Below are 23,985 nucleotides of genomic sequence, written 5' to 3'. Positions count from 1 at the left end.
TCAGGCACGTCAATGAAATTGTGCGTGTCAATTTAACACTGACTGTCCGAGAGATTGCAGAAGAATGTAAAATTTCAGTTGGATCATGTTATAAAATCCTGACAACATCTTGGAATGCATCGCCTTGCCGCCAAGTTCGTACCACGGCTCAAGAGTCAAGACCAGAAATAGCCTCGCAATCTGTGAAGAGCTTTTGGATCGAGCAAATGAGAACGAGATGATGGTGATGAGACATGGGTCTATGGTTATGATGTTGAGACCAAGGTTCAGTCTTCAGAATGTGTTGGGAGAGCTTCTCCAAGACCAAAAAAAGCTCGTCAGGTTAGGTCAAATGTCAAAGCTAAGCTGGTAGTTTTCATTGACTTCGAAGGGTTAGTTCATCATGAATTCGTGGCTCAGGGACAAACTGTTGATCGAAGGTATTATCGGGACGTGTTGCGACGCCTACGAGAAAATATGAAAAGGTAACGGCCTGAAATGTGGCGAGACAATTCATGGCTCTTATATCGCGATAACGCACCTTCACATTCATCCCTGTTGACGGTGACACTTGCACAAAAAACAAAATCTTCGTGCTGCCTTATCCTCCGTACTCTTCAGACCTGACCCCTGCAGACTTTTTCTTATTTCCAAAGTTGAAAGTCCCGTTGAAAGGGCGAAGATTTGCAACGATAGACGAGATTAAAGAAAATTCGCAGGCGGCACTTCGCGCGATTCAGCAAGGGACGTACCAAGACTGCTTCCGGAAGTGGAAACGGCGTGGGTGCGGTGTATTGGACAACGCGGGGTATTTCGAGGTAATAAGTAAAAAGTAAGCGTAAAAATATTTTGTGGACAGAGTTCCCGAATCTTTTTAACAGACTTCATATTGGGGAAGTACCTAAAGGTAACCATCTGTAGGGTCTTTCAAGCGGGATGACAACACAAAACAAACTATAGGAAAACCAGATGCCAGGAGATGGGAGAATCTCAAGATAATCCAATTCATCCACAAAAGAAGTAGCTTTTTGTGTACTGGTTTTCAGTCTGGAACCCTTTACCATGTTGGGTTACTAGGAGAGATAGGAATATCCAATGAAGAGCGAAATATTTCGTCATGGGGTCGTTTATTTGGCTCAAGAGCGTTACTGCAGTTCTCAACAAGCTCAAGCTGCACATGCTATGAGAGAGGCGTTTTTCATCACAGAGATTTATTGTTAAAGAACATACATCACAGGAAAAGTCGGCCAACATATTACATCACATTGACCACGAAGAGATAAATTGGAAGTCATATGGAAATTTATTGACAACCATTCTTCCCATGTGTCAATCGTGAAAGGAGCAGGAAATGATTGGAGGAAGTAGAGGTACCAGAAGTGCCCTCCACCACACGTCACAAGGTGGTATGCTGAGTATAGATGTGTAATAGAAATGCATGTGTTCAATAATTTCAACGCTGACAAAAATACTACATTAATGAAATGTATCTGTTAATGCATGGCTTGATTAATGCCTCACATAAAGTGGGACACAGAGCTGCCAAGGATGCCCAGTTGGCTTTGCTCATGAATAGTTTATCCGGATACAGAGGTTTTGCGCAATTTCAAAGTGTTCGGCTTGTTGCTCCTCAACAGTGAGTACAGGAAGTTCACATAGGTGGGGATCGACCTGACCATGCTGTTTGCATCTAAAGTTTTTGATGTGAGGGTTACTGGGACAGAAATCTCCAGTAGTCTGTAAATAGCAGTTTAAGCAAATTTATTAATAATCTTTAAACTACACCTTTGCAGTTCTTCTCTATGAACTATTCACACTGAGAAGATGGAAGTACTGGTAGCTTTTTCTGTTGTTACTAGGAGTATGACCTTTGACTGATGTTCACTTGTTTCCCATCACTAGTGAGCATATCAACAAATTTAAACCATTTTGAATTCAATTACAAACAACATTTTTGTTATCTCTAACTTTGTGTGTTAGTGTACTTTCGTTTACGAGTAGTGGAAGGTGGGGTAAAGTGGCCGGAGTGGGAAAAGCGGAGATCACAAAATTTTTGCCCTTAACAATGCTGCTGCCTGCCTAGAAGTGGTCAAAATAGTTGTTATACATCACCATTGTTGTCAGTAAGGTTGATGGAGGAAGCTTGTTCCGTTATGTTTTAACAAAACATGTCTGATTTTCAGTTGCCTGATGTAAAGTAAGTCATTTACATTATTCTTGTTACTTTACCTAAGTGCATTGTGATAAGTTTTTTACAGTATCAGTGATTAAACAACATCCTTTGACCTGCCAATATACTGTACTAATTTGTTTATTTCTGTCGCCAAGGTGGCCACTTTTCCCAATAGTTCATTTTTCATGTTTACTTCAATAAGAGCTGGTTACTTCTCAGTAATTAATCCTACAGATTGACTTCTAAAACCCGTTATGCACAAAGCTACCACATCCATCATTCTGTCCCTTTGTGATGATTTTGGATTAATGACCCATCTCTGGTCTGTAATATTTGACGTAATACAAAGATCCGATTGAAATGGTCTGCTGCAGTTACCTGGCATTATATCGTATAGAGAAATGGCGATTCAAGCTAGCGCACACGGGCTATTTTAGTCGCCGTGACTGTTCCGTCACTCTTGTCCAGTCTGTAGATATTTATGTAGATCTGGGCTTGTTACGATGTGGCAGCCGGGTGACTTGTTTATCTGCCACCCCTCGGAAAAGCTCGTGACAAAGCTATCGCAAGGTTTTGATCCCCCCCCTTTAATCTGCCCTTGCCCATGCATGATGAACTCACAAAAAGAAACTTGCTAATAACACATGTTGCCCGCAGTCAGCAAGCAAGGAAATGAAAGTAACTAGACATATTTCACTCATGGAACGTATTTCGCGCCGTTTTTCCTCTAATTATTCACGAAACTCTCGCGTGGTGGTGATACTTAACATCATACCATAATGTACTCTGATGAGACATTTGCAAACTTATTCCAACGGTGAACAGAATAGCCAATGGCATAAAGAAAAAGAATTGTGTAAAACACTATGAAAACAGTAAAAAAACAGTAATACCAAAAGTCAACTGATGATTAAATTAAGCATAAAAGAGATATACAGCGATAGGGATTCGATAACAAAGTTTCAGCACCCTTAGGCTTAAACACCAGAGCCTTTGGAACGCCCATAAGAGCTGTACTTCAAGGAAGACGCTCTTTCCCCCCCCCCCCCCAAACCTGTGCTACACAGAGCTAAGCGGCGTTTCAAGGTGCAGCCTTACGAAGAGCTATTACCTGTTCGAAAAACATTGCTTGATATCACTTATCAACAGTTCAAGAAACGTTGACCACTGTTAGTAAAATCCACGTAGGAACTATTCGAAATGTGTTCTGATAACTTAAATTCTGTAGTACATTAATGAGAACTGTTTTTAATGTATATTATGGGGCAGCTCTGCCTCAGAGTATTTAATTATGAGCCGCACTTGGGACATATCGTAATTAGTAGCAGCTGCTTGGGGCGCCAGGCTGAGAGGGGCACAAGGGGCATCTATGCGTAATAGTCGTGCCCGGTGTGTATCACAGTTAGTAGAAAAACTGACACAGGAACAAAACTGCAAAGGAGATCAACGCCACTGCAGAGCATTTGCAGACATCTATGGCATTCCAGATACGTTTTTCAAACCAGTATATGAAGAAAAATTCTGAAGAAATGTTCGTAATGTCATTAATATGCAACATGAACAGCTAAGGAACCAAGACACTTCCCTGTGATATACCTGAAATTATTTCTGCATCTGTCAATGACTCTCCATCCAACTCTGCATCCTCCCTACCAAAGAATACTCAATCCAGTCACAAATTTTGCTTGGAACTTCATACAATAATAAACCTAGGTGTGATACTGAGACAAATGCTTTTCGGATGTCGGGAAATACTGAATTTACCTGATTGCCTTGACCCACAGCTTTAGGTACGTCATGTGAGAAAAGTGTGGGTTGGGTTTCTTGCTATCAATATTTTGTAAATTCATGTTGGCTGGTATGGAGAAGGTCATTCTGTTTGAGATACCTCACTATGTTTGATCTTGGGACACATTCTAATATTCTGTGACAAATGGATGTCCAGGGTACTAGAGGGGTCCTTTTGTGGATCACTTCTGCTACTGTTTTTGTAGACAGGTGAGACCTTTGCTTTCTTCCAACTTCTGGACACTGTTTTTTATTCGAGGATTCTATGATGTGTTAGAATTAACAAAGGGGCTAAATTCAGCTGCAAAATTGGGTATAGAATCAGAGAGAGATTCCATTGGGCCCTAGGACTTTGTTCATTTTTATCTACTTCAGCAGTTTCTCAATGCCACTGACACTAATACTTATTCCACTCATCTTTTCAGTGGTACGAGAATTAAATTGTGGCAACACTCTTGACTTTTCCATTGGAAAAGAATGCTGAAAATAGAGTTATGCACTGCTTTTGGTTTGCTACTCTCAGTTTCAGTTCTTTCTTTTCTGTTTTAAAAGTAATAAGCTGACTTTGTATGATGCTTTCTTTCAGAACATTGGAGAATTTTCCATTGCATTCTTTCAATTTTTGGATGAATTTGAGGGTTTTCAGATCCCCCATCATTATCAGGGAAAATTAAGCTGCATGAAGCACTGAGCTTAATAAATGACATCAATTTTAGCAGAAACACTGAGCTTTTTTGGTCCCGTAAATAATGTAACATATTCAGGCTTCGATATTTACAATCACTGTGGCAGTAATATTAATATGTTGATTCCACATGTTACAGTTTTGTTTCCAGTAGTTGCAGCTGAGATTTTGATAAATGATATTGTATAAAGACCTGTGTCTGTGATAGAACAATGCGAAGTGAAAAAAAAAAAAAAAAAAAAGAAATTGTTGAAAGACTTCTCATTGCTTGAAGGACAGGGTGAATATATCGGTTGTAGAGTTTGTGGTGCAAAATTTATCATTGGGGACATTATTCAAAATAGATCATTGAGACTTAGTTGATAACTGTCAGTGGAGACAGTCACAAATGCAGAAAAACAGACTATTGCACAAGTAAGTAGCTGCATTTACATATCACACTGTGATGGATTGCAATGCTAATATGACTAAAATGTTACTCAGTCAGAAACTTTCAAGCTCCCAAACTAAAATGAAATTAATTATTACATATGTAACTGTGCTATTTGCTATGGAAAACCTGTTAATAATCTTTGAGTTGCATAATTTATTTCAGTAATTTCCAATTTGTCCAGCCAATCCGTTTAGTTGTTGTTTGTTAGGACACAAGTACTTTAATTATTGTGATGAACCTACTCAGTCAAATTCAGTTCAAAACCTCAAAAATTTGTATTGGGGTACAAGTCATAGGCCCAGTGAGATAAATGAATTACAAGTACTGCCTGATATACTTAACATCGGATTGCTGCAGAGTTCTTGAGCGTATTCTAAGATCAAATATAAATTTTCATGAGACAAAGGTTTCTGTCCACAAATCGGCATGGATTTAATAATCATCACTCATGCTTGCCTTTTTCTCATATGATATCCTGCAAACAATGGATGAAGGCCAACAGGCAAGTTCCATGCTCCTAGAATTCTATAAGTAATTTGACATAGTAGCCCACTGTGAAGGTCTGGGAATATGGAATAGGTTCCCAGATAAGTGAGTGGCTCACATACTTCTCAAACAGGTGAACTCATTTTGCTGTCCTGAGCATCATCAAAAGATTCCCAGGAAAGTATAACAGGCCCACTCTCATTCCCTATGTATGTAAGTGATCCGACATTTTGGGTGAGCAGCAGTCTATGACTATTTGCTGGTGATGCTGTAGTGTACGTGAAAGTGTCATCGTTGAGTTACTGTAGGAGGATACAGACTGACCAGGACAGAATTTCTACTTGGTGTGATTAATGGCTACTTTCTTTTCCTGAAAAAAAATTAATGCAGATGACTAGGAAACACAAATCTGTAATATTTGAATTGAGTACAATGTGTTTCAAAAAGAATGACCTGACTTTGGATGGTAATAATTATGAAACATGGGATTTGCCACCAAGGAAATATGTGTTGTTTGTATGGGCTCATCCTGTAGTTTCAAAAAATCACCTTTAGATGTCGCTCAGTGAGTCTTCTCAGTTTTCAGTCAGAAGGAAGATGGCATCTGCTTGACAGGTGTTTTGTGTGCTGCAGTTTGCAAAGACTAAGTCAGTGATTTCAGTCCAGCAGGTTTTTTACTTTAGCATTTATTTGAGCAGAGTCCACAAAATCTACTCACCTCACAAGCACAGAACTGGCAATGCCTCATCCAACTGTCTGGTGAATGTTAGGGTGTCATTTGGTCTATAAACCATACAGACTACAATTAGTGCAAGCTCTTCAGGTTGGTGATCAAAGGAAACAGGTTGGCTTTAGCAATGCTCTGCTAGAGAACATGGAAGACAATAAATTTTTTACCATGATTAATTTTCAGTGATGAAGCAACATTTGATGTCAGTGGTAAAATAAACCAACATTATGTGCACATATGGGGACTCTAGAATCCTCATGATATTACTGAGCATAAATGAGACTCACCAAAAGTAAACTTTCTCGTTCCATTTCTTGTGAAAAAGTGTACTGCTCTTAATCTCAGATGCTGTATCATACATTAAAAAAGCAGGGACAACTTTAAAAGTGCTGTTTCCAAACATACTTCAGTCTGCATAGCACACTCTTTCCACTGAGTGAGAAATGACTTAACTTTCATAGTGGCCAAGTTTGGGTTCCTGCCACAAGTGTTCTGCCAGCTCCAAGGAATAGGGCAGCCTTTGATGAAGTCAGTGTAAATTATGGATGATGCAGTGCAAAGATTGGAGAGTGTGCCAGAGAAATAAGGCTCATTGGTTAGGTAGAAGCTTAAAATGATGTTCTTAAAAAAAAAACCTGATCTTGCCAAAGTTAGAAACATGTCCAAAATTCTACAAGGTCACCATTCTATTGCAGTAGAAATAGTTCATTGTTTTAGATTAACTCCAATTACCTCTATAGATTCTGAGACGTCATTTCCTCAGATGAAGAATAGATTATCTGAAAGGAGACTCGGCAGGACTCCCGAAAATTTTAAAAAGCATTTGGGTATCGTGTGCAACCAATAAGACAAAAAGGCATCGTAATAGATAGGCTTTCAAGAAAATTTTTCATTTTTCCTTCATTTACTATAAGAATTGTGTTTCAAACACGAGAGTTACTTTAAAAATATAACACAACACGATGTTGATATAAATATGTAGACTGTGTGCTTGACTGAATAGTGCAATGTAGTATATGTAAAGGCATACTATAAGGATTTTCTATAGATTCTTTCCTTGCCTGTTTTAGCTATTTATAATGCCTGTTTGCCCACCTATTATAATGATTAATAATGCCTAAACTTCTGGTCTCTGGTTACGAGCATGGCTTCATTTCACCACTCAACTTAGATCCCTTTCTGTTGCCTAACCCTTCTTCAGTGGTTGGATAACCTTTGAAGGTACTGTATTCCAAGAGTGACACTGTATGTACTAGGCTGCCCTAGTGGACACATCATAACCTGATGTAAAACTGATCAATGTAATGTTCCTGTTAATATGCTTGGGTTTACAGCGCAGGCAATCATTAAAATTCTCATTTGTTGACAACATTTGGATGCCATCCTGTGAGTTCTCAAGTTTCTAATGATACATTGCTTGCTATCTTTATCGTCAACAACATTCTGCAGCACAATGCACACCACCATACTCTGTCATCATTTTTCTGAGGAGTGTAAATGCTGTCACTTAATTTTCTATGAGACACCTGTTGTGCTTATGAATATTTCAGTAGCCTTGTCCTACAAACCATGAAGATACACTTCATTCACGCTCACTGAAGGAATGCTAAAGTATCCCTCATGGGCATATTGCACAGGTCTAAATGACATAATGCATCGTAAGCTTCATGTTTAAAAGAATAATGGAGTACCTCTTGAATCATTTGCCTTATCACTAGTTTGAAGAAAATAAAATCTCTAGACCCTATAAAACATACCAAATGACAGTTTTCTTTGTAATAGAGAACAACTGTTTTTCTTCTGCACTGCAAGAATATATTTTCTTTACAGCATAGAGTAGCCTACAAAAACTATCTTCTGATTTTCATAAGTGTCTTTCTCTGCTGTCAGAAGTAGATCTTCCACTCAAGAAGTTATTGGCATAAGAAATAGATAACATGTGAAATTCTGACACAGGTGAAGCTGAAAATTCAAAGCTTTTAGTCAAAGTAAAATACTAGGAAATGAAAGTTGGAAATTCGTTTGCTCCTTACCTCTTTCTGGTCATTTTGAGTTTCATGTGTAGAGTCAGCCTGTTTTGCTTCTGCAGGTTCTACATTGGTACCACTGCCCGATACCTCTGTTGCAGTAACAGCAGTCCTTTTCTCTAAAGCATCATCACTGGATGCACTGTAAAAAAACAATTCACTCTCAGTTGTCTTTCAGTAGTTCTGTCATCACTGAGCAATTTTATCAGATTTTATTATTCTGACTGAAGCTTTGTACTGTATTTATTCCATATACCTTTTTTAAATTAAAAACTGTCAAAAGTGTTTTGCCACCAGATCAGTCAGACACAAATTATTAATGTCTATGAAGTAAATATCTGATTGTAATAGACATACATTTAAGACAGTGCATAATGGCAGAACATCCATACTTCTGAAAGTTTTGCCTATGTTTTCACACCAAGGAAATTAAATGCTGCAATATGCTATTATGACACCACATAACAAAGGTTTTTCTGTAAGTTCTGAATGCCAGTGCGTACCACATGAACTGTCTTGCCACAAATTCCATGGATAGACATTCTGTTGTTGATACTGATAAATGTACACAAAAGTTTGGTTTCAAGCTATTAGATGTAAATTAAATCTGTTTAACATTATATAGCCACACTTGAGTAGAAGTTCATTAGTGTTAATGTGCACTATCAGGAAGCTGAATAAAAACAGAAACTATACTACACCACCTCACTTCCAATAGCTGAAGAAATCCTAATGAATGTTATTTTGACCACCTGGGTCAAGTGGGACCTTGTTAATGTGCATTTGCAAGTACACAGCAATGGATTAAAGTTATACTTTAACAGTTGTCTTGTCCATCAAATGTGATAAATACAGAGTGAACCAGAATGACATTGACAAAATTTCAGATGTTGTTCAGGGATATAGTCCGAGTATTGTGGTATAAGGACCAGTGTTCTTCAGCAGGTCCTTACAAGGTAATAGTCTAATTATGATTTTATTGGTTTGTGACTCCAGTTACCTTTGTTTTTTGTTAAAGTATCTTCACAACATTGAAATCGCCTGCACAATTCAATCATCAAAACATACAACATGAAACACAGAGTAATACACAGATGCTAAAGTGCTGTGATGTCTTTGCCGTCACTGCGGGAACAGCTTGGAGTAGCGTCCTTGTGCTCCTCTTCCATTACATTCAGAGAACCCATACACAAGGTGCATATCTGCCAACTCTTTGTCAGTATACCTACAAATACTGCTGTGTGTCACTGTTATTATAAACTAAAGTGGCAGAAAAACAAACCACACACAGAACACATCAATACTGAATGCAAGGTTGAGAGCCAAGGGTAAAGTGGGGATTACTGTTGTGAACAGGAAGTACCTGGATTGAATAAAACAAGTCGTTTCCAAATGAGACACTCAGTGCTTACTGTTGTCATTTGCAGTATTGTGTCAGTGAAGAACAGATTTGAAAATAAATGAGGGTAAGAAATCAGATGAAATGCAATCATTCTGTAACATGCCAATGGAGACCATGGGTCCCTCATACCAAAATATTCAGAATGTATCCCTGAACAGCACTCAAATTTTTTTCAGAGTTCTGATTCATGCTGTATATTAATATGATATAATTTTTTTGAGTGGAAACAATAATACTCAGCGGTAACTCATTAGTTGTGGCACATGCTTTCAAGATTTCTGTTTTTGTTAAGAAGCACGCACGCACGCACGCGAGAGAGAGAGAGAGAGAGAGAGAGAGAGAGAGAGAGAGAGAGAGTTGGGGTACATACATAGCATCTTTACTGAAGTAACAGTTTATTTTATAATTTTTAATGACATAAGGGCAGAATTAGCATTTCCAGTGAATTAGTTCACTTAGCTCTTTTAAAAATGTTATTTGACACACACTGATTTTTCCGGAAATCAAATTATGTCAAACAGCAGATGCAGCTAAAATATATTCCAAATTACAGATTTAAGAATTATCAACTGCTAAATTGCCTTTTAACTATTGTTATTTGTATAATTATACATAATACGATGTTCCATAAATACAATTACATTTCAATGCAGGAATATAAGGAACAAGAAGACAGTTTTTTATGCATGCTCTGTGGCGTTAATAGAGAGAGACCCCACAGAATTAACATATGCACATTCCAGACTAGTACACATCACAGAATGATTGGTGCTGTAGTTCCAGTCTTTTGTTGTTTAACACTCACGTCACATGGACCAGAGCTGACTGATAGCATACAACACAACTGACACAGATACTACTGCCTTATCAGCATTCCTGATAAAAGCTTCTCTTACAACTCTGTGAGATACTTTCAGTTCATATCAGAGAAGAGAGTAAAAGGTTTTGGTGAGCACTACATTCTGTCAAGGTCTTAATTAGAGAAGATTCAATTGTCATAAGGCTACTCTCCAAATTATATGATTAACTTACAATATGGCCACAAATTACAGCAATATTTTTAAGTACAAATCAGCATGTACTGAAACATAAAAATTGTGACTTATGTTTGGAAGCCCAGGCAACAGTAAAACTCCATGTTGTGGGGGAAAAAAATAACTATAGGAATTGTAAATATTTTGGACTTGCTTACTCCTTACTGAAAATTTAAAATTTCAGCATCATTTATCAATTTCTGTTAAATTTGCATTAGTGTGATATCCCTTTGCAAACAACTCAAGGAGTTATTTCCGTGTATTTATTGGCTGTGCCTCTTACAAATATCATAAATCAACTAGAATGCATACTCTTGCAGCCCTATCTGACGCTTACCAGATTCCTCAACTTACAGAAGTAACGGCAGACTGGTAGGAAATCAGTCCATTTTTAATATCAATCTGTAGAAGGCATACTGACAATTCCCCACATGTAGGGTTGCAAGGAGCACACGCACACACACACACACACACACACACACACACACACACACACACACACACACACACACACACACACACACAAAATTTTATAACCATGTTCCGCACTCTCTAATCACCAGATTGAAGTTTAGTTTAACCATGTGCAGCTTCATCAAGTTAACTTGAACATGTGTCTGGTATTTTATAAGTAGGGACAGCAAAACACAGCAAAATAAGTGGAAGTAGCAAGTTGCAAATACCTGCACTTCGGATATTCTTGGGCAAAATTTACTATTACAGTAAATTCATCTCAAACACAGTACAGGTTTTGTACACGTTAAATAGTTTTCATTAAAAAAGGATATAAAGTTCAAATGAACACATTAATGTGAAATGTGGTGTCACCGCCAGACACCACACTTGCTAGGTGGTAGCCTTTAAATCGGCCGCGGTCCATTAGTATACGTCGGACCCACGTGTCGCCACTATCAGTGATTGCAGACGCAACACGGCAGGTCTAGAGAGACTTCCTAGCACTCGCCCCAGTTGTACAGCCGACTTTGCTAGCGATGGTTCACTGACAAATTACGCTCTCATTTGCCGAGACGATAGTTAGCATAGCCTTCAGCTATGTCATTTGCTATGACCTAGAAAGGCACCATTACCAGTCACTATTGATGCTGTAAAACATGTACCGTCAAGAGTGATGTTCAACAATTATGGATTAAAGTTAAGTATTCCAGCAGCTACGTACGTTTTTGGCTATTCTCATTTCCGTGTCCTGTTCCAGACCTCACGCCAGCCTGCGTGAGCTTAAACGCGTGCCTGTCGGCTTCCTCATAGTGGCTTCGCTGTCTTGCCAAGCCACAACATGAAATAACATTTTACCCTAAAATTTGCCATGTATTAGACCACATGCACACCAGGAAAGTGTTTAGTTCTGGCCACTGAAACTTCCCAAATGGCTGAAGAACAAAGAAAAATGAACAGCGCAAAGCAACCACAAGCATTTTACTCACAAACTCTTAATTCTGCCCAATCCAGCTACTTCAGAATAGAAAAATAAGCACTAGCAATAACCAATAAAGTAGAAAAAATAGTTTTTTTTCCATTTGTGTATTTTTCACTATAATTTTGAAAATGAGGTAGGGGATTTGTAATTTGAAATGGATTTCAACATTTATGTCACAGTCAAGGGTCTCCCTATCACTTTCCACACAGTTGCAGTGACAACAGCAGCAGACCCGTTACTCCACTCAGTAGGAAGTAAGTATGAAAAAAATTACTGGAACTATTCAGTGCTGGTACACTTCCAGTACTGATTATATATTTTTCCCTATACCATTCATTTAATGTAGAGTGCAGAGTCATTTTGCTGGTAACAACAAATGATCACTCTCCAGATGCACATTCTGGAACTTCTACTTAAATCTCACTGAAACATGTCTCAGATGGCAACATCTACCATAATATGGTTAGCATATTATGTCAACGTCAAATGGGTAGCCCACATTTACCAGCTTGGGCAAAGACAACATATTTCCCAACTGAAATTGCTGGTCCTGTTCTATGTGTGAGCAGCTATGGAAACAAGTGTTTCTTACGCAGAATTTAGGTCACTGTTGTCAACATCACACACACTCCAGTTTCTTATTTGTGCCACAATTCACTCCCACCACAGCCAAAAGCACAATTTCAGCGCAGTCTGGGAGTACTGAACAAATCGTCTATGGCTTTTGATAAGCTAGACATGTCCCAGGCAAGCACCTTATGTAACTTTGCCATTTCTGGCTGGGTATACAAATGGTAACCAGGAGTTCCTGAGGGGTGGTGGCTCTAGTTCTCCATAACCACAGGCTTTGAACATGCTTTAGCAACCACTGTACAGAACTAGGATACGATGGTAGAATGTTAAGTCAAAAATATATAATAATAATAATAATAATAATAATAATAATAACCCCTGTGGAGGCCCGGGAAAAGAATAGGCCTCCGGTATGTTCTGCCAGTCGTAAAAGGCGACGAAAAGAACAAACCACTAATAGGGCTAACCCCCCTTTTAGTGTGATTAGCTGGTTCAGGACAGAACTAAAGAAGCCTCGGACAAGCACCGTCATGGTCGGGGACGACGCTTGAACCCTATGCCCGCCCACAATGGTAACGACACTGCTAGGCAACTGGAAAATGATTTAAATCCAAATAGAGGTGTTTTGCAGGATATGCTTCCTGCAACCACCCTAGAAGGAAAACAAAGACAGAGGATGAGACGGTCAGATGAAGTTAATCGACACCTCATGTTCTGTTATTACCAAGCAACAAACCTAGGAACCAACACAAATGGATACAGATCACAAGTATACACAACATTTATTACCAGATACCCAGAATTAAAATTTTTAACAGAACAACGACTAGCTGATCAGATCCGTGTAATAATAAAAAATAACAGGATACCACAGTCAGAATTAGAAAACATCAAACAACAAGTACAACAAATACTGAGACAAAATAATGTGCAATCAGAATAAGAAGAAAATACAGTAATGGACTCAAACATCCCAGAGCAAACAAACAAAGAACAACACGCACCAATTAAACAATCAGAGGAAAACGAAATCTTAAGACAGCCACCAGAACAAGCACAAATAGAACACGAAGTGACTCAGATGTTAGATATAGAAGAAAAATTTCAGCTAACATATATAGAATACAAAGACACAAATACAGACATCAGACCATTCTTGCATAGACCACCAAATAACCCACAAGTCGAAACAACAATAAAAACTATCAACACAATCATACACAACAAAATAAATGAAAACACAACTATGGAAGAGTTACAACTACTGGTTTATATAGGAGCACTCACTACACTAAATATACACACTAGGCAGAGATCAGAACCAACCAACACACAGAAGAAACCCACAAAACCAGCATGGCAACACAGGCTACAGATCAGAATAGAAAAACTGAGAAAGGACATCGGACAGCTAACACAATTTATAAGAAATGAAATCTCGGAAAAAAAACGAAAAAGGTTAGGTAAAATCTCACAACAAGAAGCGACAGGGCAATTAGACGAAAAGAAGCAGAAATTACAAGCATTAGCCAAACGATTCAGAAGATACAAAAAAAGTGAAAATAGAAGGAAACAAAACCAAACATTCAACACAAACCAAAAGAAATTTTACCAGACAACAGATAACACACACATTAAAATAAACAATCCACCAAACATAACAGACATGGAACACTTCTGGAGCAACATATGGTCAAACCCGGTACAACATAACAGGCATGCACGGTGGATACATGCAGAAACAGACACATACAAGATGATACCACAAATGCCTGAAGTGATAATTTTGCAACATGAAGTTACCCAAGCAATTAATTCTACTCACAATTGGAAAGCCCCTGGAAATGATAAAATAGCAAATTTCTGGTTAAAGAAGTTCACCTAGACACATTCACATCTAACTAAATTACTTAACAGTTACATTGCAGACCCATACACATTCCCTGATACACTTACACATGGAAACGTATCTGAAACCTAAAGATCAAGCAGACACAGCGAACCCAGCTAAATATCGCCCCATAACATACCTACCAACAATATACAAAATATTAACTTCAGTCGTTGCACAGAAATTAATGACACATACAACACTGAACCAAATTAAAAATTAAGAACAAAAAGGCTGCTGCAAAGGAGCACGAGGATGTAAAGAGCAACTGATAATAGATGCAGAGGTGACATATCAAGCTAAAACTAAACAAAGGTCGCTACACTACGCATACATTGATTACCAAAAAGCTTTTGATAGTGTACCCCACTCATGGTTACTACAAATATTGGAAATATACAAAGTAGATCCTAAATTGATACAGTTCCTAAACATAGTAATGAAAAATTGGAAAACCACACTTAATATCCAAACAAATTCAAATAATATCACATCACAGCCAATACAGATTAAGCGTGGAATATACCAAGGAGACTCATTAAGTCCTTTCTGGTTCTGCCTTGCTCTGAACCCACTATCCAACATGCTAAATAATACAAATTATGGATACAATATTACTGGAACATACCCATACAAAATCACACATTTGCTATACATGGATGATCTATAACTACTGGCAGCAACAAATCAACAACTCAACCAATTAGTGAAGATAACAGAAGGATTCAGCAATGATATAAGTATGGCTTTTGGAACAGACAAATGTAAGAAAAATAGCATAGTCAAGGGAAAACACACTAAACAAGAAGATTACATATTGGATAACCACAGCAACTGCATAGAAGCGATGGAAAAAACGGATGCCTATAAATATCTAGGATACAGACAAAAAATAGGAATAGATAATACAAATATTAAAGAAGAACTAAAAGAAAAATATAGACAAAGACTAACAAAAATACTGAAAACAGAATTGACAGCAAGAAACAAGACAAAAGCTATAAATACTTATGCCATACCAATATTGACCTACTCATTTGGAGTAGTGAAATGGAGTAACACAGACCTAGAAGCACTCAATACACTTACACGATCACAATGCCACAAATATAGAATACATCACATACATTCAGCAACAGAAAGATTCACATTAAGCAGAAAGGAAGGAGGAAGGGGATTTATCGACATAAAAAACCTACATTATGGACAGGTAGACAATTTAAGAAAATTCTTTCTAGAACGAGCAGAAACTAGCAAAATACACAAGGCAATCACTCATATAAATACATCGGCTACACCACTGCAATTTCATAACCACTTCTACAACCACGTTAGATCACATGACATTAACAGATATGAAGGAAGTAAATTGGAAAAAGAAAACACTACATGGCAAGCACCCGTATCATCTAACACAGCCACACATCGATCAAGACGCATCCAACACATGGCTAAGAAAAGGCAATATATACAGTGAGACAGAAGGATTCATGATTGCAATACAGGATCAAACAATAAACACCAGATATTACAGCAAGCATATTAATAAAGATCCCAATACCACAACAGATAAATGCAGACTTTGCAAACAACAAATAGAAACAGTAGATCACATCACAAGCAGATGTACAATACTAGCAAATACAGAATACCCCAGAATACATGACAATGTCGCAAAAATAATACATCAACAGCTTGCCTTACAACATAAACTTTTAAAACAACACGTTCCTACATACAAGTATACACCACAAAATGTACTGGAGAATGATGAATACAAATTATACTGGAACAGAACCATTATAACAGATAAAACAACGCCACATAACAAACCTGGCATCATACTCACCAATAAAAAGAAGAAATTAACACAACTAATCGAAATATCCATACCCAATACAACAAATATACAAAAGAAAACTGGAGAAAAAATTGAAAAATACATCCAACTGGCTGAGGAAGTCAAAGACATGTGGCATCAGGATAAAGTTGACATCATACCAATTATACTATCAACTAAAGGAGTCATAGCACACAATATCCACCAGTACATCAATGCAATACAGCTACATCCAAACATATATATACAACTACAGAAATCCGTAATTATTGATACATGTACAATTACCCGAAAGTTCCTAAATGCAATATAACACATACCGTACAGTTAAAAGGAAGTGACGCTTGATCAAGGTCCGCATCACTCCATTTTTAACCGGACTTAACGTCTGAGAAAGTGAAGGAAATAATAATAATAATAATAATAATAATAATAATAATAATAATAATAATAATAATAATAATAATACTGATGATGAAAGAGGGGTGTTCAATAAATTGTGAGTGTTCAAGAAGTTGTGCAGCACTTTTTTTTTAAACCAGGTTGGTTTTATTCAATATACCAACACACCATATTATTCTCTGCTATTCACTATTTTGGCTACAGAACCCTGTTTTTCAACGTAATGTCCATTCAGTGTGATGGCCTTAGGCCATCTTACTGGGAGGGCCTGTACACCCACCTCGTACCACACTCCTGGTTGATGTCGGTACCAGTGGAGCAATTCCACACAGATGTCCTTCATTGGTCTGTATGGTCTTCTGCCAGGCAGCGAGGAACCCAGTAGACACATACACCTGAGCACCTCAATTGCTGGACAACAGAGACATCCAATTGTGCAGCAAGGTGTGCGATTGTGATCCACTGATCAACTTGAAGGAGAGTTTCTGCCCATTACAACACACTAGGAGACACAGCTATGTGTGGCCGGCTGGCAAATGGTAGATCGGACAGGTTTGCGTGACCCTGGTGCAATGACGACAGATAGCTCGCCCAACAAATCACCATGCTTTCTTTCACTGCCAGATCTACATTCTGCAAGTGCCTCTGAATATCTCCAGTACTCTGGTTTTCCAGCAAAAGAAACTCAACTGCAGCTCTCTGCTTCGGATGTCCCTCTGCTACAGATGCCATTTTGAAGGCTATGTACAGACCTGCCACCTATCAGGACTTCACTAACAACAGGGGCTGAAGTGCAAATATTCCTGATGTCCAGCAACAAATTCCACATTTTTTCAGTTGACGTTGGCTGAAAAAATGTGTTTCATTTCTTACTGAATGCCCGTTCCACAAACTCACATTTTAGTTGTGCTACATACCAACATGGTGGATGATAGATGACGAGAAACAGGAATTGGTGAGAACCACTGAACACCTACTACACCACACTTATATTAGTCCTGCTCATAATACACAGTACCATGTCTGTATTAACCTTTATTTCCCTAGTTACTCACAGGAGTGTATTGTTTCAAATTCACAAATCTCTATTTCTTCTAACAACATGAGTGCTCCTTCTGGAAGCAATAACACTGACCTAATGAACAGAGATTTGGACAGAGCACTAATGGCATCATCACAAAAGATGTTATGAAACTACTGTAGGACTAGTCTTCCCCTGAATGTATTTGCCAATGTCAAAAGAGATGGATCATAAGAGCAAATATCACAATTTTGTACAAATAGAAAAGCTGCAACTGTGGAATATGTCAAGAGGTTGGGAAATCTGATTGCTTTTGGCTGAAATATTTACTTCCTATCAAGCTGTTTAGGGCTGTAACTCTATAAAACAGCTTGTAAAATTCCTTATAGTAATTCAAACCTGCACTAATTAACAATTAAAAATCCACTAGAGGTGTTTTCTCTTGCTTTTATTTGATGATTATAAACATACAAGATCTAAAAGAAGAGTGGGAAAGACTGGCATTGTGGAGATTTGAGTGCAAACCTTCAACTTTGTGCCTCGAAGCCTTTTAGGTTAAGAGAACAAAGTTCAACTGTATTATTAAGGGGGAAAGAAGAGATTGCATCAATAATTTTTTAGCTCATTCAACTGTACCTCCAAACCAACACAGGTACGGGATAGCACTGACCTGTTAAAACTGTGGTGAAAGTTGGGATTTTCCAAATTATCTAATGAGACAATGCCCAAATCAAGACAGACCACTTGTTCAAACCATCATTACTGTGAACCAGTAGCCAGTCTTAAGCTATCAATAAATAAATGATCACCAAGAGGAGAGGCTTTGACTTCAGTCATGCAAACAATGGAGGCACTTTTGTCTCATATCGGAGCGACATATAACACTGTTTGGAGTGTGTGATACATCAGAAGTTCATGACAGCATCCTCTACAGAATGTTGTTGCATCTCACTGCAAGTGCTAAAGAAATCTCCCCTTATCTTTTTCATTTCATACATGAAGGCTGCAAATTTCATTAACTCATGTGGATTTGAATTGTTATCCTCCTGAATGTGAATCCAGTTCATTAACTGCTGTGCCATCTAGCTCCATTTAACTCTTAGTGAGAAGCCATTAATTCCCCTCCACAGATCTGAAAGGGGCATTGCATGTCCAAGTTTGTTCACAAACCAACGGCAGTCAGCCAACTTGTCTGGTTCATTGAATCCAGACTGCTCCTTGCTTTTTTTTTTTTGATAAAAAAAAAGAAAGAAAAAGAAAAGAAAGACTTGAGATACTATTTTCAGGTATAAATCACCAAATGTCTCTACAAATGGGGCTCCTGTTGATGTCTTGATGTTTTTCTGCAGTCCTCCCTTGCTCCTGTTATCTTATGTATGGAGTTGGTGGTATTCAATCAAATTGTTTTGTGCAATGTATGGATGAACCTCAATGAAGTACTGAAAGTGTTACCCTATTTATAATTGCTAGAAATAGTGTTACGTCCTCAGCATGGGGCCCTATTCAGTGTTTCTTATCAATAAACAAATTTTCAGTTGTCTGGCCTTCAAACAACCCCCTTAAAATAATACAGCGGAGAGCAGTTGCAATTAGGGAGTTCAAGTAATTTTAATTGTTGGTGAGACAAGTGTGGTATGCACTTCAGGGCTTTGCGAATCGCCTGGAGTCCAGCTTAAAATTATGATGGATATTTTAGAGTGTTCATAGCGACTAGTTCAGTACTTTTGTTCATGTCACTTGCTATGTGGGGTGACCACAGCTGTTGTTATCTATTTAATCTGATAAAACAGCAACAGCTCCAAATATGACTTACTGATCACTCAATCATAACTAGTTTCATGACCATAAAGTCACATCTTGAGGTTAAAAACCAGTGAACCTTAAACTGTGATCCCACAAGGGTAGATAATAGACATCCCCTCTCTTCCTGCTTGAACTTTGTGTATAAAATCCACACCATCATCCATAAAATGACAAGATGGAAGTCATTAAGAGGTGTGAGCAAACCACAGGTGAAGCGGGCCCACAGATGGAGCGGCCAGGATACTGCCATAACACACATGTTACTAAAGCTAAATCCCCATCTTTTTTGTAATTAGTTCCAGGAGCTCAGTGCCCCTCTACCAGTATACATCTCAAAATTGGTAGAAGACTCTGTGCTTAAATTCCAAGGCAGGAAGTCACTGATGCCCAGCAGTTCTACCAAAATTTTGTGGAACAGTTCTGTGTCATTTTCTACAATATCTCTTCCAATGTTTTGTAACAGTGTTTGGGAGGGTGTCATTTCTACTTTTCTAAGTAAAATATTATGTATGCACAACATGTGCATCCAGACTTTTAATGTTTTATGCCTACACAATTACATTTTGGGAAAATGTCACAAAGCTCCTTAGGTCACAAGTAATTAGTACATTTTCTTATGCAATGTCACTGACTTTTCATGCACATTATTTTTTTTTTACAAGGACAATCTACTGTCAGGTTTATAGCACACAATCAAAACTGTTATATGCAGCTAAATAAATTAATGAAGGTAGAATAAAAATTTTGACTGATAGGGCCAGTATTTTATTATTTTATGATGTTCCCTCATACCAGACACAAGTCATTCTATATAAACTATAATTCAGAAATTAATTATGTACCTGAAGATGATGAAATAATAATGAAGTGCCCATCTGAAAGTGCATCTTTGGTCTGAGAAGTCAAATTGCTATTGGATCATGATTAGTGCATTAGTATGAATTATAATTCATAAAGCCCACAGATAATATGAACTATGTTTAGAGTGAATCTAACTAGCACAGTAAATAAAAGTCATATATAGCTTTGTTTACCGTGAGATCCTGAACAGTATTTCCACCGACAGCCAAATACTGCTAACAAACATTTACCCCACAAGGATTTGAAATGGCTACCTTTGAGCTGTGACTGACATTTTTTAAACACACTATATTATAATGGCACTTAAAGTGTTTAGACTGTCTGAAATATCCCACAGATTGCAGCAAATTTGTGTCTGCCTCTTCAACTAAATTTGTCATAAATGGAATGACACAATTTCAGAGACTTTATTGGTCTCTTACGATTAGATTAGATTAGATTTACTTTCATTCCAATTGATCCGTAGTGAGGAGGTCCTCCAGGATGTGGAACATGTCAGAAAAACAACAATACATGACAAATATTTAAACTAAAACAAATAAGCTAATGTACCATTCCACAGGTCCCAAGTGGAATGATCGTCATTTTTTAATGAACACTAAGAGTCATTTTACAAATACTATTGCACTGAATTTAAAATAAAAAAGTTTTATATTTATTTATAAGGTAAGAAACATGTAATACAACTACTGTAATACTTATTTACAATGAACACATTACTGCACTGAAATGGTGCAGAAGTTAGATTATACTTACACAGACACACACACACACACACACACACACACACACACACACACACACACACACACAAATTTTCAGTGAACACATTACTGCACTGAAATTGTGCAGAAGTTATGTTGTACTTATATACAAATCAGTTGGTTTTCCTCAGAAATTCATCAATGGAGTAGAAGGAGTTGGCCACCAATAAATCCTTTAGGCTTCTCTTAAACTGAATTTCATTGGTTGTTAAGCTTTTTATGGCTGCTGGCAAGTTATTGAAAATGTGTGTTCCTGAATAATGCACACCTTTTTGTACAAGACTAAGTGACTTTAAATCCTTGTGAAGATTATTCTTATTTCTAGTATTGATTCCATGAATTGAGCTGTTGGTTTGAAAAAGTGATATATTTTTAATGACAAATTTCATTAAGGAATAAATATATTGGGAAGCTGTAGTTAGTATCCCTAGTTCCCTAAACAGGCTTCTGCAGGATGTTCTTGAGTTCACACCACATATAATTCTTACTGCACGTTTTTGTGCCCGGAAAACTTTAGCTTGGCTTGATGAATTACCCCAGAAAATAATCCCATATGACATTATGGAATGAAAGTAAGCATAGTATGCCAGCTTTTTCATTTTTATATCCCCTATGTCTGACAAAATTCGCATTGCAAACAGAGATTTGTTAAGACGCTTCAGCAGTTCTGTGGTGTGCTCCTCCCAGTTGACATGATTTTATGTATATAGACTAAAGCAGTGAGTGAAAATTTGTATCATGGTTGGGAATTGAATGCAGGTCACCTGCTTACTATGCAGGAGCATTAGTCACTAAGCCACCTTTGCACAGTGGTTCACGGAACTGCACGGATTACCGTGGCATGCCTTCTACTCACTCCAAATTATCACTGCCTCCCCTGTCTACTTCAAATTCCCCCTTCCACATGAACAGAATTGCCGAGGCTCTCCTTGTTCTGCAATAGCACCTCAATATCAAATGTAAATGGGGGATCCAACCTGAAACCCAGTAGAGTGGAGTAGACTGGAGGGCAGTGGCTATGGTTTGATTCCCAGCCTTGGTAAAAGTTTTCACTTATCGCTTCAGTCTGTATACATAACATTGTCATGTCGTCCATGTCTTGTACTTTTGTAAAGAACTGTTGTGAATATTGCTAATTTCTACTGCAACAAATACTGCAAATAATACTTCTTTTCTGTTTTAAAACTTGGTCCATGTAAGTCACTGTCCAAATTGCTACAGCTTCTTACCTTTCAGTGGGAACATCACTTGATGTGAGACTTGTTTCATCACTGCCAACACTATTGAGACTGTTACAATTCATTTCTCTCTGTCGGCGCTCTTCCCACTGCGCTCTGACTTCATCTTGCACTCTTCGTTTCAGTTCTTGAACTCTCTTGCGTTCCTCTTCAATTACCATACTACCTGGATACAACAGATAGCTTTGTTATTTGCTGAAAGTATACACTATATGTGTGTTTTAACTGACATCAAAATAATTTTTTACTAGGATTCAGTCAAACTAAAGCATGTTAATTGCTAAATTACTAAATACAAACTAGTTCTTAAGATTGTTTGGTGAGTGTATGATTAATAGTACCTACCAATACTTGAAATTAAAGTTCTCTTTATATTAATTTTCAAGTAATATTTGCACTTTAAGGTGGACTGCATGCTGTTCTGATGTGCTGAACAACTTTTTACAATACCAATAATCCTTCTTCCAAATAATGCTGATGCCACAATGTAAAGTGCATGTTACTAGCATCAATGATCCACACTGTACACAAGCTTTCAAAATTTTTGTCTCTAGAAAAAGTGAAGGAACTTACTACAGTTTTACTTCTGAAAACAGCTTTTCAAGTTTTGTACTTTTGTGACTGACTATGAATGCATAAACGGGTTAATATCTTCTTAAAGTGAAGCTATATTGCTGTCAGCACTTCTCTGTTTACTTCTCTATAAGAGAGTTTATTAAGAGGTAATATGTATCCCCAATTTTTATATTCATTTACCTTGCTGAGCTAAATGTAAATGGCGGTTCCTCTCAATCTCTTGAAGAGAAGCAATTGTACGCCTTCCCAGAGAACCTGTTGCTAGGTCCATTGGTGCTCGAGAAGTCACACGACTGATACGATCCAAATCTTCTTGAGACTGCATGCCATTAGGCTGACCTGCACCATCAGACTGGAAGAAAATTATAATTAAATGAAGCTACAAGATGAAATCTGGAGAATTACATCATCTCCAGGTTAACTGGACACATAATAGCAACTGTAATAAAAAAAATATAAAAAAGTGTAAAAACTTTAATTAGGAGGTTAAATCATCAACCCACTGCACTGAGCCAGCTACACCATTTGCCAAAGCTGTAAATTTATCAAAAGTTAACTGTCATCAGACTTAAATAAAAAGATTCTTCTAAAAAGCAGCAGCCTTAACAGCAGTATTCAAAGAAAAATGAAGGTTCACATAATTACAGGCAAAAAGAGAGGAAAGGCTGGAGTTACCAAAACTAAAAAGAGAGTGCAAGAGTTATGATTTTAAAACTGAGGTGCTCAAGTTGGTGAAGACCAGTAACCAAGAGAACAAAAAGGATATTTATATTTGCAAAGCTCTGAGATGTATCTAAAGGAAGAATCCATATGGCAAGTGTGGTGGACAGCTAACAAAGTTACA

At 37.7% G+C, this 23,985-nt stretch overlaps 1 protein-coding gene across 4 annotated transcripts in view; it reads right to left on the bottom strand.

The window, feature by feature from the left end:
* LOC126457732 (pleckstrin homology-like domain family B member 1) overlaps nucleotides 1-23,985 on the bottom strand; it is a 1,069,305-nt gene that overhangs the window by 202,988 nt on the left and 842,332 nt on the right. For all 4 annotated transcript variants that reach the window (XM_050094273.1, XM_050094272.1, XM_050094274.1 and 1 more), the window contains 3 exons: nucleotides 23,322-23,493; nucleotides 22,557-22,731; nucleotides 8,308-8,443 (listed from right to left, as the gene is read on the bottom strand). In XM_050094273.1, coding sequence (XP_049950230.1) covers nucleotides 8,308-8,443; nucleotides 22,557-22,731; nucleotides 23,322-23,493 — 483 coding nt within the window. The remainder of the gene's footprint in view (nucleotides 1-8,307; nucleotides 8,444-22,556; nucleotides 22,732-23,321; nucleotides 23,494-23,985) is intronic.

This window comes from Schistocerca serialis, chromosome 2 (assembly GCF_023864345.2).
Source record: "Schistocerca serialis cubense isolate TAMUIC-IGC-003099 chromosome 2, iqSchSeri2.2, whole genome shotgun sequence".
In the NCBI taxonomy this organism is placed as follows: domain Eukaryota; kingdom Metazoa; phylum Arthropoda; class Insecta; order Orthoptera; family Acrididae; genus Schistocerca; species Schistocerca serialis.
This window is presented reverse-complemented; position numbering and strand designations above follow the sequence as displayed.